We start from the raw sequence: 18,191 nt of genomic DNA, 5'->3' as shown, positions 1-18,191 counted from the left end.
CATTTAACTTTTTAAATTTAGAATGAGACTTCCTACTTTTTTTTGTATTGTCCCCAAAACAACCAGCAGTGTCTGGCACCAGGTGTGTGTGGCCAGGTGAACAGACTGACTCAGAAAGTAATGACCCTGCCCTCCTGAATCCCTGTGGTGTCAGGTTGCTGATGAAGCAGAGACGGGCTGGGCATGTCTGTTGGACAGCCACTGACCCCTGGCCTCCCTCTCTCTCTTTTAGAGACTGATCGTGTGCCTGGAAGAGTCTCTGTACATCCACAACATCCGTGACATGAAGGTGCTGCACACCATCCGCGAGACGCCCCCAAACCCCACAGGTAACGTATTTTCAAGAAGAGAAGCCTGCTCTCTTGATTCTGCCTGTTAGTACTAATTGTTGGTGATATGTTTTGTGGATTTTAAGTTTTTATTTATTCCAATCTGGTTCCAGCCTCCAGAGATCTAGACAGATTGAAAAAATGCTGATCTTAAGCCCAGTTACCTTCACCTGATGCTTATCTTGTGACCATGGACAGTCACTATTTAGTCAGCTTCCCATATTGAGGTTCCTGATCAGTGCAGCACAAAGACATTTACTGTTTTAATGCTGCTGTCAGCTTAAGGGGCATCTGGGCGCTACAGATGGCTCTGGTCCACCCAGAGGTGCCTTGGAAGAAAGATCCAGCAGTCTCCTTTCAGAGAATCAGCTAGTGAAAACCCTGTGGAGCACAGTTGTACTCTGACACACTGGGGGTCTCATGAGTTGGAATTGACTTGACGGTAACATAGTACTCAGTAGTTCTGTGGTTTGTTTTCGTTTTAAAATCTTAACATGGTGCTTTGGAGATGTGGAGCTCTATAACAATGAAATGAGAAGACTGTGTTAGCTATAGTGTTGATTTCTCAATCAATGCTAAACGATGTCCACCAGTTCTTGGACTGAGCCCAGCATTTGCTCCCTGTGTTCTCTGCAGGCCTGTGTGCGCTGTCCATAAACAATGACAATTGTTACTTGGCGTACCCTGGGAGTGCCACCATCGGAGAGGTGCAGGTCTTTGACACCATCAATCTGGTGAGTTTCCTTTTGTATTTGAACAAGAATGAACTTTTTGTTGAAGCCATTGTCTTCTGGGCTCTGCTGCACAGTCTTGCTCCTTCCCATTTGAGTGGCAAAACAGCTCCAGTCCAGTCCACTACTCTCCAGGAACCTCACTGTGTTCCTGCCAGTGTGGAGGAACAGAGAGAGCTGTGAGGAGAAAGTGCTGAACTTTGCTTCAGGTCTTGAGCAGCATTTCCTTAAACTCAGCGAACTTGGTGCCTGTATCAACGCTGATGCTGTGTTAGTAGTTGATGGGACGTTTCTGTCATGTGCACTCAACGGGGGCACTGCTCTCTCTTTTGCAGAGAGCTGCGAACATGATCCCAGCTCATGACAGTCCTCTTGCAGCGCTGGCTTTCGATGCAAGCGGTACCAAACTGGCCACAGCTTCTGAGAAGGTGAGTCCTGCTTGGTGGCCACCCAGCCAAAGACTGGATTGCGACCTTTTGTGAGCTTGCATTTACAGGGCCGAGTAGTCGTCAGACCAGCTCCTCTAGCGACCAAATCTTGGCTGAAAAGCCACTTGCTAATCTGTGGAGCTGGCCACCTGGGAGTGAGTGGAAAACACTAGAAAGTACAGAAACCCACAGAGGAGGAATCACACTACGTTCCTCCAGGGTTATTTAAAAATTACCAACCAATATCAGCTTAAGATAAAGAACTTAGACAATCGTGAAGAGTACCAAATTTTCCACATACAAAGCCCACATAAATAGCATGAGCAGAAAAGTAACACGGGAGTTGAGTGGTTTGCAAATAGCCTTCAACATGAGATTTATTTGCATAAAATACATCACATGAAAGCAAGCATGGCATTCCACTCTCCAGAGCTGATATGACAACATTTCAGTGGACTTATTTGCATTCTCTTTTTATTATTTATTTAACAAAGTTGATATTGTACTTTATCTTTCTTGCACTGCATCAAAATGTATTCCTTTAATTCAGTTGTGATTTACTTAAATATGACCTTTATAGAGCATTTGTGTTGTTTCGGTTTTTCTATAATTTTATTTTGTTGTTGAGCATAAACGCCACAGAAGATAACACCAATCCAACAATTTATACATAATTCAGTGACGATGATTACATTCTTGGAATTGTGCAACTTATATTTCTAATGTTTTGCTGTTATAAATGATAATTGCTTTTATTGTTACGTACTGTGGAGGACTGACTAGTGGGTTTGAACTACCAACCTTGCAGGTAGCAGTACAGTGTTTATCCTACAGTGCCACATGTATCTGTAAATCTTGTCTCAATTTTTCTGTGCATCTCTGATTCTTATCTTAGAGCCAGCATTCCAATAAGATGAGTGTTGAGTTAAAAGCATCTAGCCTGTTAAAACCCTCTCTCTGCACAGAATAAGGGACAGTTGTGGTTTAGTGGTCAGATTCTCACCTCCCATGTGGGAGACATAGCCCTGGAGTGGTGCTGCAGGTTCAGCACTGGACTGCGAACCACAAGGTTGGCAGTTCAAACAAACAAGGAAACCCTTTACAGGGTCGCTGTGAGTCGGAATACCACGTGAGAAATACAGGTTCGATTCTTGTTCAGTGGGCGTCTGTGTGTTGCTAGGATGCATAAGCAGGTTTCAGCAGAGCTTTTAGACTGAGTTAGGCTAGAAAGAAAGGCCCTAGTGAGTCACTTCTGAAGACCAGTCAGCCCTATGGGTCCTAATGGTTTGATCAGCAGTCAGACGTGGGGTAGGTGCAGGACCAGACAACATTGTATTCCATTGTGCCTGAGTTCTCCGTGACTGGGCTACCTCGAGGGCAATGAATGACAACATACCTAGGATAGCTTTGCCTCCTGAATCTCCCGCCACCTAGTGGCTTCTGCTCCTTGGCTCCAGGATGCTGGAGTGCCTCATTCTGGTTCTGACTGCAACTGCCCCGTCTTTCTTCTCTTGGATTCCATTCTCTGGTCACGTCTCATTTCTTTTGGAGAGCTGATTGTCCCTGTGACTTTGCTCATCTCTCCTGGGCTCAGCACCTTTATGAAGACACTGTACTTGAGTAATTTCCAACACACGTCTTTCTTGCAAGGTGTTTACAGGGCACATCTCACATCAGATATGGATGCTGAATTCTGCATTTGACACCCTCAGTGGTTCTGTAAGGTAATCAGGCTCCTCCCCAGTTGGCAGCTGAGCCTGACTGGCACCCATGCTTTGAATGCTGTTCTAGACTGCCTCGTTACCACCTTAACCTCCTCTCCTTTGGGCTGGTCAACATGACCAGACCTTTGTTTGCCCCTGTTAAGCCGAGACGAGACTTCCCATGATGGTTTTGATTAGCTTTTGGAAAGACCCTGAAGCACTCATGGAATTTGAGACCGGGTGGGTCCTCTTGTTGGTCAGTGGCACCGAGGGCCTCCAGAGTGTCCCGGCTATCATTTGGGAAGATGATGTACAGGCACACTTAGCTTTGTGATCTTTATACCTTGGAGGCTATGGCAGCCTATGGTGAGTAAATCTGCCGGTGCCTTTTCCATCTCCAGCAGCATGTGCTCACTTCGTGTCTCTGTCCCACTGCGGTCATTCTCAGGCATTTCACATGTGTTCATCGTGTCACCGCACACTTAGGGACAGAAGTCTAGATCACTTTTATATGCACTGGGGAAATAAAAGTTTGTATTACTCATTTTTTGTAACATTTGCTTTATGGTGGTGGTCTGAAACCACACCAACAGCAGTGGTGCCCTGGTTAAAACCCTTGATTATTATTTTATTTTTTAACTTTGTGTGAATTAAGCGAAGGTTTACAGAGCAGATGATTAGTTTTGCATTCAACCAATCGTACTTATCTCACTTCTTCCCTGTGTTTGTGTTCATTCCTCCTCTGCCCACCATTTTGTACTTTGTCCTTGGGTAAATGCTGCCCTTTGGGTCTGGGATGGCTGACCGTTCTGTGATGTGCGTTCCTCACTAACGCTGTTGTTCTCTTAGAGGCCCATCTGTTATTGGATGAAAAAAATCAAGCCCTGGGGTGATCCCAGCTTCTGAAGGCTTAAGAGACACTTCCTTGGTGTTCCTTCCCCATAGATGCCACTGTCCTTAGCCACCATCCCCTCAGATGGACCCTGTTCCTTCCTTACCAGTACTCAAGCCACGCCTGGGTGGTCTCCAGTTAGGTAGGGTAGAGCTCCTACTGCGTTATTGAAAGATTCTTTGGGCAAATTATTGAATAATGCAGAAATCATCAAGAGAAGATGGAAGGAATACATAGAGTCACTGTACCAAAAGGAAATGGTTAATGTTCAACCATTTCAAGAGGTAGCATATGATCAAGAGCCAATGATACTGAAGGAGGAAGTTCAAGGTGCATTGAAGGAATTATCTACTTATAGACATGGCAGGATATGTGTTTCTAGAAATGGAATTTCATTTCCTGTTCTTTACTTGTCAGGAGTTGGCAGTCTTTATGTTGTTAGTGTGTTCAGTCTATTCTTTTTCATAGTTTATCTTTAGTCGTTAAGGTAAAAACCACTCTTGTTCCTAAAGGTAAAAATCCCCATACTTTATTTGGGAATTTCTTTGTATTTTTCATCTGTTTTTGTATTGTTTGAACCTTCTAACATTTGTAGGGTATAAGATCGGAGGCTGAGTAAATCCTCCTACCCTACAAATGTGACATGCAACCGTTTGAAGGGTTGCCACTCTGTTATTTTATGACTGTGGCTTGATATAACTTTTTTTTAAAAATTCCTTGTCTAGGCTCGACTCCACGGTACACAACAACAACAACAACAACAGGCTTTAACAAACGTATTCGCTCACAGTTTAGGAGGCTAGAAGTCTGAATTCAAGGGGGCAGCTCTAGGAGAAGGCTCTCTCTCTGTGCTGGCTCTGGGTGAAGACCCGTGGGTCCAGCGGACGTGCTCCACTCCCGACTCTTCTCTCCTGTGGTACAAGGTCCCTTGGCCCCCTTGACACAGTGTTCTTTTAATATTCACATTGGAAGTCCTATTCACTTCTGTTTCCTCTCCTATCACTATGTCCTGTTTCCCCAACCACAGACCCCTATTGGTTTGTGGGTGGGAGGCAGGGCAGTGCTGGGGAAGTTGGCGGGAGTATCGCTGTCTCCTCATTTATTCTTGTCTTCTTTTGTCTTAGTCAACACTGATATTTTTTTGAATTGTGATTTGGGTGAACGTTTACCGAGAAAATTGATTTTTCACTCAACAGTTCCTTCACATTTGGTTCCGTGATAGTGATTGCCATTCCCACAATGGAACAGCCCTCTTCCCCCCTCTTCCCATGTCCTCCCTGTGTATCCCATTTCCTTCCCTTTAGCCTCTTTCCTGACACTTCCAGTTGAAGCTTTCTTCCTAGAGGTCTTAACATTTTGTAAGTGTGGTTGGTTCTGTACCAGGCATTTTTCAGGTACTGGTTCTCTTGATGAGTAATTCAATGTCAAGTGGACGGAACAAGCCCCAGCAGGCCCTTGAACGACAGCAGCCGCAAAGTTCAGAGAGGGCGTGGGCGTGTAGTGTGTGCTCAGCTGATAACCCAGAACTTGGCATTTCAAGCCCACCCAGTAGTACTGTGGTAGAGGAGAGCCAGCTGTGTGATCAGATTGACAACAGCAAGTTGGATGTGTTGAAGCACAGGGTGGCAGGGGATTTGTGTTGATGGTGGTGAAATTGTTAGGGAAAGGTTGTTGGCAAAAGGTGCTAAAGCTTGAAGAATGTCCCCAGTGCTGCTGAGTTGTGCAGGTAGAGATTAATGAAGGTGATGTATGTTTGGCTCTCTATATTTATTCATTTTAATAATTAAAAAAACAAAGTTAAACTAAATTCCAATAATAGAGTCCTGTAGTTTAATGGTTCCTTAAAAAAAAAAATTACAGTTGAGAAAAGCACATGAAATCACTCTAGTGTGTAATGCATGGGGTCCCTATGAGCCACAATTGGCTCGATGGCAGCGAACAACCGCAGCCACAGTGCTTGCTAGCGGGTGGCACATGTGTAAGTGTTCTTTTGAAATGACTGAGAAACAGAGTGGTTCAAATCTACAATTGAACTCTTGGCTGTGTTTAGAATTAAAAGAAAGATAATGTTAAGGAAATGATCAAATGGAAGGGCTGTCCTGGGTTGCCAGGTTCAGGAAGTGTGGAGGGGTGTGCTGGACTCCCACCACCCCTTATGGAGGCAGTTGTGCTATTAAGTGTTGCCAAGTCAGTTCCGACTCCTGGTGACCCTGTATGAGGAGTGGCTGGTGGGTTTGAACCACCACCCCTTGCAGTTAGCAGTCTAATGCTTATCTTACAAGCACCACCCTAGGACTTTCATACAGGGCCTGACATTGAAAACTGTAGCGGCACACCTTGATTTACTGCACTTTGTGTTACTGTGCTTCGCAGACACAAATTGTGGCCACCCTGTATCCAGTTAGTCTGTCGGGGCCATTTTTCCAACAGTGTGTGCTCACTCTGTGACTGTGTCCCATTTTGGTCACCTGCACCATATTCCAAACTTATGCTATTGCATGCATCACAGACTACAATCTGCTCATTATTTGCACTTGGTGGTGGTGGTGGTTATGTGCTGTGGAGTTGGTTCCGACTCATAGCGACCCTGTACAGGATTTCTGAGGCTATAAATCTTTATGGGAGCAGAAAGCCTCATCTTTGTCCTGCAGAACAGCTGGTAGGTTCGAACTGCTGACCCTGAGATTAGCAGCCTGATTGGTAACCACTATACTAACAGAGCTCCTTAGAAACAAACAAACAAAATATGTGTAACTTGCTTTCTGGAGCATTCTGGAAGTGAACCTGCAATATTGCTGAGGTCTGCCTGGACTACATTAACTTTTCTAGTCACATATGAAAGAAATATAAAAGTCAATATTTGCTTAGCTAAAATTCCTTTTTTTCATCTTTCCTGTCACAGGGGACCGTGATTAGGGTCTTTTCCATTCCAGAGGGACAGAAACTCTTTGAATTCCGGAGAGGAGTTAAGAGGTAAAGTATGTGAATCTTCATGCTAAACTATAAAGTCATAAATTCATAAAGTATAGAAACTTTATATACAGAAAATCACTTCACCTACCTCGACAGGCACATTTTTATAAACATAAAGCAGATCCTACCTGGATGTTGAGAGATGGCTAATAGTCTGCAGTTTGAATAGGCCCTGAGTACTGCTCCTTAGGCCTTCTCAAACAGCATTGGTGCTGCAGAGTCCTGTCCCCTGCGCTCCATCCCCGCTGCTCAAATTAGCCTGGTTAGTGCACAGTTCCTCCTCCCCCCACCCACCGGCCTTGTTGGCTCACTGGTCTTCCCCCACCTTGCTGGGTCTGTTAATACCTCCTCATCCCCCCACAAAGAGAGGCACAGTGTGGAGCACTCGGTACTTTGTGCTCCCTTCCTCGGCTCCTCTGCTGAGCTCACCTCAGGGCTCTTCTCAGATTCTCGGGGCTGCTGCTTCAACATTGCCTGCTTCACCGAACTCAGCTTCCATAGAAGGTAGGAACATGATGGTGCCCTCAGGGGCCTCATACTGTCTGTCCCCTCCTCCCTTTCCCTCTCTAGGACACACGTCTCCTGTGGGCAGAACTAAGCCAAACTCTCCATGATCCCTTGCACTGTCTGGTCGCCTGTGTGGTTTCAGCCTTTCCTTGAGTTTCCTCAGACGGCACCTTTCTAGGTGTTTTCCTCTTTCTTCCCTAGGGGTGTATGGGCCTGTGCACTGGACAGCTATGCTTTGGCCCCACCCCCTTAGCCTGTCAGTGTCGCCTCTGACCACCTGCCTTGTGGCCCCTCCCCGCTCTCCCTCTGTCTAGATGCTGGCGTTGTCTAGCCCGCCATTGTCTGGGGGCTACAACCATAGAGAGGCATGAACGTCTAATGTTACATGGCTGAACCTTGAGAACATTCTATGAAGTGAAAATAGACACAGAAGACGCAGCTATGTGGAGACCAGGAGATTAAGTGCTGCTTGCTTTTCCTTTGAGCAGATGACTGCCCAGTGAGCAGAGCTGTGTAGAGGTGGTTGACATGGCAGGTGCTTTACGGCATATGGTCCAGGCACAATGCGCAGGAGGAGACTTGCTGTGCTGTGAATCAGTGAATTGTCTCTTCCTTTCCAAACTCAGCTAGCAATGGCTCTGTGGAGTCCTGGGCCGGCTTGTTGTTCGTTGCCCAGAACACTTTGCTGTTGCAGAACCTGTTAACTTACACATTTCCCCTCTGAGAAGGAAACTGGCTGAACAAATGAGAGAAGGACAGCAAGTGGACCTAAATGGACCTACCATGGGGGCTTGCCCTGTTGAATTGTTCTGGCACATTCCTTGCATAACACGACCTGTCCCTTGCCCTCACTCCCAGGTGTGTCAGCATCTGCTCCCTGGCCTTCAGCATGGACGGCATGTTCCTCTCAGCGTCCAGCAACACGGAGACTGTGCACATTTTCAAACTTGAGACTGTGAAGGAAAAGTGAGTACAAACCCAGTGCCTCACTACTTTCCCCACATAAACCTCCTGGGGATACTCATGCACACCATGGTGCTGCCTTTGACACTGCCAACAGTGAATGTCGTTAGGTGCCAGCCCTGCCCCATGTATGTCTCAGCACTTTCTAGGCTGTGATCCTAATGGGAGCAGATCACCATCTCTTTCTCCCTCTGAGTCACTGGGTGGGTTCAAACCAACATCCTTTGCACTAGCAGCCAACTATCACACCACCAGGGCTGCTATCAATAAAGAATAACAAACATGAACCAAACACACTGTCATCGGGTTGATTCTAATTCATAGTGGTATTATGGAAAGTTTCCAAGGCTGTGAATCTATGAGAGCAGACAGTTTCAGCTTGCTTCTATAGGGAAGCTGGTAGATTTGAACTTCCAACCCTGTAATTAACAGTCCAATGCTTATCCTCCAGTGCCACCAGGGTTCCTTAAATAAAGAATAAATGCCACCAAATCTAGGCTCAGCAGTGTACTTACTACTCACAAGAAAGAGGAATGGTGCCTTGGCCCACTTCTGGGTAAAGAGAGGTACCTCCTCGTCAGCACAGATGCCCTCCTCTTGACACTTACAGACAGCCCCTTGTGGCGAGCTTACATATACTTGAATACCGTGTCTCCTCGAATCTGCCTGCATGTGAGCCAAGGGATGAGGTGTGGGAAGCAGCTGCATCACAAAAGTAATCGGTTTACATTATGCATGACAGTATTGGATAGGTGTGGTGAAGGAGTTCTTGATTTTTCTCCTCTTAAATATTGAAATGACTAAGGGAGCATGGTGGCTTCATAGGATAAACACAGGACAGTGAACCACAAGCCACCAACCACTCTGTAGGAGAAAGATGAAGCTTTCTGCTCCCAAAGAGTCAACGACAATATGTATTCTATACTGCACCAACAGCTGAGGTTGGGGTTGTCTATCCTCTCTCTTGTTTCAGGAAGTATTTAGGGTAACTGAGGAAACACATGGTAGGCAACAGCAAAATGGGTTTGAGCACAGCGACATCTTGACAAATTGTTACTCCTCCCAGGTTGTGGAGACTGTAAATGTGTGCGTGCTGAGGAGGGAGCCCTGGTGGCACAGCAGTTACGCTGAGCTACTCGTTGGAAAGTAGCGGTTCAAACTTGGCAAAGGCTGTACCCTCAGGACAGGTCTGCTCTGTGACACTGGGTGGTCATGGCTCACACACTAGACTGGATACCACCAATCACGACAGTCCCTAGAGGAGCGTAGTTGTGCCTGATGCTGAGACCTGAGGGGCCTCTCCCCTCCCCTCCCTTCCCAGGAGCCTCTGCTCAGGAACTTTGTGGTCTGAGTGGTGTCCGTCTTGCAGACCCCAGGAGGAGCCCACTACCTGGACTGGCTACTTCGGGAAAGTGCTCCTGGCCTCTACCAACTACCTGCCCTCGCAAGTCACAGAGATGTTCAACCAGGGCAGGGCCTTTGCCACCGTCCGTCTGCCCTTCTGCGGCCACAAGAACATTTGCTCCCTCGCCACGTGAGTAGCATGGTGCCGTGGTGACTGTCTTGTAGGCCCAGGAGAACTTGGAGGGAGGGACATGGGGAGACAGAAAATACTCCTATGTAGTGAGCAGACATGTAGGCTCTCTCGGTGGTGTTCTGCTTACTCGCACACTTCCACTTTTGTGCAAAGTCTTTGGTGTTGATCAAAATCTGTCATCATGTCAAGCTGTGAGCTCACCAAAGTAGAGCCACTTGGGGCTGTGAAAGCTTCCAAGTCCCTATTCTAGCGCCAGGGTGCAGGCTAAATGGTGTGGGCAACACACAAGGACACCACCTTTCCAATTCAGCACACCTATGTGATCCCACATGGCCTTATTTAGCATCCTATCTGTCAAAATGTTGCTACGTGCCATCCAGGTGGTTGCAACTCATAGCAACCCTGTATAGGAGGAATAGCCAGTGGGTTTGAACTACTGACTTTGGTGTTAGCAGTCCAGTGCTGATCCTACCGCACTACACGAGGACTCGTCTGTCAGACCAGCATGACTGAAAAGTTAGAAGTCAGTGTCTGCCAATCTTAGTCCTCAGAGAAACCATGGGCTGGCCTGTTCTGGCCTCCTCACATGAGGTTACCTTGACCTCACTGGACGGAGTGCTATGCACGTGGCCGTGAGTATGTGGCGCTCAGGAGGCGGCACCCGAGCAGCGCTGCTGGTCTCCTCGTGTACTTTTTGTGGGCACTAGAGTCCTGGACTTCACTTTTTCTATCACCAGAATTCAGAAGATTCCCCGACTGTTGGTGGGTGCATCAGATGGGTACCTGTACATGTACAACCTGGACCCCCAGGAAGGGGGCGAGTGCACCCTGATGAAGCAGCACAAGTGAGTGCAGTCAACCTGGCTCAGCCCCGGTTACTCAGCCTGGCTGACTCCCAATTTTCTCCTTCCCAAAGAGAGTTAATATGTGAGCGTTGCTCTCCCCCAGGGGCGGGGTGCCACACCTGCTACTTGTAGAGATTGGGGTGGGCCTCAACACAGCCTAGCATGCATGTCCCCACTGCAGGGAGGTTGTTAGTGTTAGTCAGTGTAGTCAGTGGGGGTGGGGGAGCCCTGTTGGAGCTTCTATTAGGTTATGCTTGCCTTTTATTTATTTTTATTTTTTTCCCTGTAAAGTCCCAACAAGAATGCAGGATTTTTTTTTTTTTTTTTTTTAAACTTTTTTGTTGTGAAGTGAGAATGACTACAGTAATAACAGAGGTGGGATAGAGAACTGTCGTTAACGGTGAGCAGACACCCCAGGTGATGTGGAAACTGTCTCGGGGGTGGGCACCCTAAGTGCCCTGTCTGGGGGTGCACCCCGTGTCCTATGGCAGCACCATTGTGGAGCTGAGTCGTGTGTGTCTCCTTCTGCCTGCTCCAGGTTGGATGGCAGCCTGGAGACAGCCAGTGAGATCCTGGACTCTACGTCCCATGAGTGCCCCTTAGTCACCCCGCCGTACAGCACAGCCGCAACCAAAGGCACTTGCCTGCCTCCGTCCCCGACGAGACCTGGTAAGGGCTGTGACACCCACCTGGAAGGTAAATTGTGCTGCCGGCGACCTGCCTCTTTAGTTTTCAAACTTTGTGTTTTTCACCCAACCTTCCCCTTAGTGGAGTGGCTCCTCCTGGTGGTTCAGAACACAGGCACTTTGTTAAAGGACTTTCCCAGGTGGGATTCATCATCACGGCCCAGGTTCATGGGAGACCTGCTGCTTCTCTGGAAGTGTTTATTTTTGGGGTCTTTCCCCTCTCATCTGCAGTGAGCAGAGCCAGCACCCAAGTGGACAGACACTGGGTGATTTAGGCAGTGACATTTCTGTGCCATTTCCCAAGCAGTGAGGTGGAACCCCAGTTGAAAACTGTAGTTTTGCTCACCATTATTCTTGACAGTCTGTGTAAACAAAGGGCAACATGTCTCATAGCACCAATTCTGAGTGGCCTGTTGCCAGGGTGAGAGTCATGTTCATCCTCCATGTCTGTGTTCACTAAAGAAAGCTGGGAGTCTGTGTACCACGGAGATCCCTGGATCTTTCTTGTGAGGCTGAGTTAGCAGCTGAGTGTGCACTGCAGCCCACAGTGACCAGGCAGGCCTCTTCGGAACATAACCTCATCTTCAGCAGCAGAAAGCTGCCCAGAACAATGATTTCGACTCACAGCAACCCTGGAGGACAGTAGAGTTGTGTTGTAGGGTTTCCCAGGCTGTCATCTTCCAAAGCAGACTGACCCTCTTGCTCCCACGGAGCAGCTGGTGGCCATCTAGCCACTAGACTTCAATTAGTAGCCAAGCACTTTAACCACAGCATCACCAGACTCCTTAGCAAACACAATCTGTCTAGTCAGTTTTGTCTCATAGCAACCATCTAGAACTGCATAAAGCTTTCCTAGGGTGCTATCTTTACATGTGACCCTGGAGGTGTTTTGCAACCTCAGCTGCTGGTGAGTTAGAACTTCCTTGTGCCACCAGGGTTCCTTGGTAGATTGAACAGAATGTCTTAACATAGACACCCATGATGTTTCCAGACACAGCCCCAGGGTGTGTCTGGGTTGAGTGTCCTGTGACCCCCACATACAAACACACATTGTGTGTCTGGGTCATATGCCCTGTGACCTTGGGTGTCTTTGCAGCCTACTCAGACGATATGGGCGCAGCTGGCGGCACATGTCTAGAAGAAGAAGCCGGTGCGCTACGACTAGACGAGGACAGTGAGCATCCTCCCATGATCCTTCGGACGGATTGAGCCTGACCTCTGAACTCTGACCCCAGAAGCTGAGCACATGGGCTTGGGAGAGAACTTGGTGCTTTGCTTCTGTGAACTTTGACCTGAGTTGGGGGCGAGGATGGCAGAGACTTAAAAAGAGATTGTAGCTGTAGTCTAATTCCATACTGCTGAGAAAAGACATTTTCAATTCAATGGCTTTTAATTCCGCTTGCAGATGTTAGCTTTTTGGGGGTATTTGATTTTTGTTCTTGTTTTGTTTTTCTCTTTTTGCCAAAATTAACAGTTTGGTGAGGCCCTTGAACCCTCCTTGCTTTGCATGCGTTCATGTGCCAAGCCAGCCTAGGCGTGCTAGAAGTCATGTCTTAATAAACTGAAGTTGTCTGGGTTTCATGTACGTGCACAAGGGTGAGCGGACAGTCTGCTCGGGACTGGCCGGTGTGCAGGGCGGCTGGAGAAGAGCCCACCTCTCCGTGGACCCCGCCTGGACCACTGTTCCCCATTCTGTTGGTTCATTAAATTCTTTCTAAGTTGGATGACCCTGGGATCTCTTCCAAGGTGGACTTTGCTTTTTGTCTCTGGTCTTGTTCTCCATGTGGGTTCTAGAAGAGAGGTCTGTGATATGTTTCCCCACGTCTGACCGCAAGACTACCCAGAGGGAAGGCCGCGAGCTCGTTCATATCATTAAATGATCTGTTCTTTTTCTTTCATCCTCCTGTTCAATAATTGTGTGAATTTCTTTAGGAGCATTTGTAGCTCCTCAGCTGTCAAAGCACAGTAGAATTTGATGCGGAGCTGAGCGTCCTGCCTGCCAGGACTTCTCCAGTAACTCGGTTTGGTGGTGAGAACTAGAACCCCGAGAGGGAGGTGGGCTGTGAGCTCCTGCCCACCCTGGTGTCCATGTGTGCCTTTTCTTCTTCAATCTGACAAAATCCGCTCAGCACAGCTGTGAGAGAGGTTGCAATTCTGTGTGTCAGTATTTGCCTAGCTCCCCTTTTTGTTTCCTGTGGGATGAAAACAACCTCAGATACCTCAAGCCCTACATCCCCAAATAAAGAGGCTAAATCAGAGAGGGAGGTTTCTGTGTTGACTCCACAGAATGGTGGAGGCTAAGGATAGTGGTGAAAAAGCAAAGCACTGCTGGTCCCCCCTGCCTTTTCATGCCTTCAGGCTTTCGAACAGAGCATCTGTGTGTCTGGTGGGCTCACTAAGTCGCTTTTGTGAATGAGACGAAGGGCATTGTAAAGCAGACCACCTGTCAAGGAGTGTGCTTGGAAATTCAGTGCATTTTCCCAGGACCACCTTATAAAGTGGCTGACTTCCCACTGAAATCTAAACATTCCGGAAGTCTCCAGGAGAGTTGCTTAGGGCAGCAGCGGCAAGAAGTTTCTTGTGCTAAGAAGTGAAGGGGGAGCCACAACCTGAACTTTGGTGATGGCTGTTGTGGACCTGACAGTGTGACCCATAGAATCAAAAGGGCCTGGCAGGACACAGCCTTGACCAGGCCAGAGTCTTGGGATGCAGGAACTGAAGCATTCTCTCTGGCGCTCTGTAGAGCAAGACATTGTGCTATTACGGTGGCACATTTAGCCAGAGTGTTCGGAGTGCAGGTGTGAAGATTAAAAAGTCAAAAAGAATCCACAATTGAAAGGTGGAACCTGACAACCAAAGAAAAGTGCATTGCATGTTCTGTGTTGAAATATGGAATTTTGGTGCCTGTGCTTGTAAGTTAACTTTGGGGAGTCAGGTCCACTCCACCAGAGTTGTTACGGTAGAGAGGCACATGCTTTGCTAGGAGATCTAGAAGTTGTTTGGAATTCCCTCACTGTGATCATGAGGCGGCTAGACAAGATGGTATTTGGTGCCTGGGGTCCCTCTCCGATGGGTGGCCCGCCAATGGAGCAGGCAGGTGGGTGAGTCCCTTGTGGGGCAGGGTAAACCAGCTAATTGTCTTGGAGGCTTTCCTGTCGCCGTCTGACTACAGTGTCCGCACAGTGAGGGAATGTGGAGTGTGTTTGCTGACCGCTGTGGTCAGGAAGGCCGGGTTTACCTCGCTTTCTGTGGGCCTGAGACCTCGGGGAGGCAGCTAAGGAGAAGGACATGGAGCTGCTTAAGTGGTCAATGGTAGAACCACACAGAACACACGTACAATTTGCTGGACTCCAAATGATACAACAATAGGGATTTTTTTTTTTTTTTCAATTTCCTATTTTTCCAAACTCTATGGGCAAATGTGATTTGGGACCAAACCTTTTGTATTTTCTAAAACACGTAAATCTGGAGTCAGAGGACCGAACCCCGCACCAGTAAGGTGAGCTGGGTGGCTGAGGACAGACACCCCCGGGGCCTGGGTTCTGGGTGACGTGCAGGAATGGTCCTACCTCACAGGGCTGTTGTGAGGTTGACTCTGAGCATGTGTACGTGTACTGCTGGCTCCCTGCTGGGGTGGCCTGCAGGGGGCACCCAATAAACGTTCAAACAAACTCCTGGAAGTACACAGATGGTTTTTATTCAGCCTGGTGTCTGAGTGCAAAGCTGGGTGGGAAGGAACTCCTGTTTCCAGGGAGGCCTGGACCCCTCAGTCTCCCCATCACCTTACCCTGCCCCTCTCCCACCAGGTTCCCAGAACCCCTGCCAGGGAGCCAGTATTGTGACTGTTTCCTAGCCACAGCTGTTTGTGGAGAGGAGAAAGCCTTCTAGTCTTTTCCGCAGCAACAGTGACCACGTGCAGGAAAGACCAGGGATCCAAAGGGGAAATGCATACGGATGTCATCAGTTCCCAGGCCTCTCTATGTAGCAGTGTGGTGCCCCATCCCTCAGGTGTCTAGACCACTGCAATCAAGCAAATACCACTTTGAAGTCAAGCGAGTCACTTGATTTTAGTTGTTTCCCAGTGCTATTTAAGATCCATTTACACTCCACCAGAATGTATGCGGAAGAAGCCCTGGGAGTGTAGTGGGCTACGAGCTGGGCTACAGTTTCAGTCTACCCGTCGCTCCACAGAACAAAGAGGCAGCTTTCTGTTCCTGTAAAGATATATAGCCTCAGACTCTCTACAGGGTCGTTATGAGTCAGAACTGACTCCACAGACCACTACCACCACCATCACCATTGTAGTCTCTGCAAAATTCTGGTGTGGCGATGTAGGATACATACTGGACTGGTGGTTCAAACTCACCAGGTGTTCCTTGGAAACCCTTTTGCTGAGTCAGAAATCACTGTGAAAACTGGAAATACTGTGAAAGTGACCCAAATTGAGACGCAGACCCAATCTGGGCACGCATGATTGGTAAAATGGCACCAATAGACTTGGTCAACAACTCAGTTGCTACAAATCCTCAATTAAAAAAAAATACAATAAAATAGCCTGTGTATACGTTTACAAGTGGGCTTTGCAACAAAGGACACTTGTTGCTGTTGTCCCGAGTCATGCCAACCCTATGTGGTGTGTGTCTGTCAGAGGACGTATGTGTGAGTGACACCTTTCACTGAATGTGGTGAGCAGACAACTTTTGTGGGTCTTTCTTAGTTCTTTTCCACACCATGGCACCCTTGGGCCCATGGTGGACCTTCCCATCCCATTCCTAGCCTTTCTGAGCGTCTGACTAGAGAAGGATTTACTTTGGAGAAATTAAATATTTCCAAGCTCGGCACTTAGAGATGCTCTTTTTCTATTTCGTTTTTAGTGGGATGTGTTGCTAGTGTGAATGTGTGTTTGTGTGCAGTGTGTGTGGGTGGCAGGTGTGTGAGGGGGTGTAAAATTGTGGGTATTGAGTGTAGGTGAGGGTGTGGGGGATATGTCTGAGAAGGGGGTATCTGAATGGTGAGGGGGTGTCTGAGTGCTGGGGTGTGGGAGGCTGTAGGTAGTGTGAGGGTGTGTATGTGTGTCAGTGTGTATGTCAGCTCTGAGGGGGTCTGTGTGCGTGTATGAGAAGCCATGTGTTTACCAATTACCTTCCTTCCTAAATCTACTTGAGAGCCCACTGCTGCCAGCGTGTCATAACTGCATTAAGAAATAAAAGCGTGTGCTGTCTCGTAGGCTGTATGTTTAATTTGTACTCTATTTAAACATGTTGTAATTCTGCTCAAAGCCATAGCCAGGCATAAGGACCCTGAAGATCAAATGAAATCATGTGCCAGTTTCCATTCAGAACTGAAACGTTTTCTGTGTGTAGCACCACTGTCTAGAATCCCCTGCCTTCATCTGAAACGTCTAAGACCCTGAATCTCCCAGCATAAATTGGAGGAAGTCCGCCTGACCTCTTGCGTCTTGGTTGGTCAGAATGCTTGACGTCGTAATGGGGTGAAGACGGGAACAGCTGTGTGTGTGTTCATGAAGACCATCTTTTGGTTAAGCTGTCCTTAAAATGAGAGGCTAGGTTGCTTCTAAAATTTCCCCCTTCTCTGTGGAAATCTCCCTCTGCGTTGGAAAATTTGTTCCTTTTACATCCCAAAGCCAAACATTCCCTGTGCTTCCTGACCCGGAGCTCCCTGAGAGCTATAACCCTAGGACCGACTCCTTCTCTTCAGCCACCACCCTTTCCCCTAGCTGCTGAATTCTAAAGCAAGAACATATGCATTTCACCCACTGTATTCATGGATGAACCTGCAGATGTAACTGAGGAGCAGAGTTGCTGTGAAGTGCCGTGGAGTCAGTTCTGACTCATAATGACCCTGTATAGGGTTTCTGAGGAGCAGCTGATGAGCTTCAACTGCCTACCTTTCGGTTCAAACTGACCTTGCAGTCCAGCACATTAACCCACAGCGCCAATGCTTCTTGCCTGTCTTGAGGGAGTCCCCTTCACTGCTGACCACCCCTGACACATATAGTGCCTGGTCCTTGTTTAGGATAAGGCCATGGAGATTAGACCAAGGTCCACCGAGGATAACTTAAGGGAGCTGTTCAGGGATTAAGAAACCCACTCTAACAAGGCCAAATGCATATGAAGTAGCTGTTAGACACCTCAGCATTCTGGGATGCTCTGCTGAGATCAACTTTGCAAAGAGTGAGCCTCCAAGAATTCGACTAGAAGAAGAAAAAAGAGTAACCCGCTACAATTCCATGAATTATGCTTATGGATGTAGTAGCTCAAAAAAAGGGAACAAATCTTTGCAGCGAGGATCATTCCCACCCCCTTAGTACACAGGGTTGATGGATCAGCAACTTAGACTTTAGCTACCTAAAGTGGAGGGACCAACAAAGTCAAGAAGTGACTGGCTTACTAGCTTTCAAGAGGGAGCCTAGTTCCAGAGGGGGCGGGGGAAGGTAGAATCTCCACTGGGTGGTTTCCAATCTGTAGGGACTGGGCTGATGAAAGGAGATGGGATAAGACTCGTGGTACAATAGTGAATAATTGCTATCAGGACTGACTGTGAGGGTCAGAAATGTAATGGTAGATGTAATAAAAG

At 47.7% G+C, this 18,191-nt stretch overlaps 1 protein-coding gene across 3 annotated transcripts in view; it reads left to right on the top strand.

Annotated features, from left to right (window-relative positions):
* The window catches only part of WIPI2 (WD repeat domain, phosphoinositide interacting 2), a 39,861-nt gene extending 27,058 nt beyond the window's left edge, over positions 1 to 12,803 (top strand). For 2 of the 3 annotated variants that reach the window (XM_006859779.1, XM_006859780.1), the window contains 9 exons: positions 233 to 329; positions 966 to 1,063; positions 1,396 to 1,488; positions 6,986 to 7,056; positions 8,422 to 8,529; positions 9,896 to 10,060; positions 10,801 to 10,908; positions 11,447 to 11,544; positions 12,691 to 12,803. In XM_006859779.1, the coding sequence (XP_006859841.1) occupies positions 233 to 329; positions 966 to 1,063; positions 1,396 to 1,488; positions 6,986 to 7,056; positions 8,422 to 8,529; positions 9,896 to 10,060; positions 10,801 to 10,908; positions 11,447 to 11,544; positions 12,691 to 12,803 (951 nt within the window). Of the gene's footprint in view, positions 1 to 232; positions 330 to 965; positions 1,064 to 1,395; positions 1,489 to 6,985; positions 7,057 to 8,421; positions 8,530 to 9,895; positions 10,061 to 10,800; positions 10,909 to 11,446; positions 11,578 to 12,690 lie in introns of all 3 variants that reach the window. The other variant, XM_006859778.1, reaches the window with a different exon arrangement.
* Positions 12,804 to 18,191: the final 5,388 nt, after the last annotated feature.

This window comes from Chrysochloris asiatica, unplaced genomic scaffold (assembly GCF_000296735.1).
Source record: "Chrysochloris asiatica unplaced genomic scaffold, ChrAsi1.0 scaffold00034, whole genome shotgun sequence".
Lineage (NCBI taxonomy): Eukaryota > Metazoa > Chordata > Mammalia > Afrosoricida > Chrysochloridae > Chrysochloris > Chrysochloris asiatica.
The sequence above is the reverse complement of the archived record's forward strand: the minus strand, read 5'-3'. Positions and strand labels throughout refer to the sequence as shown.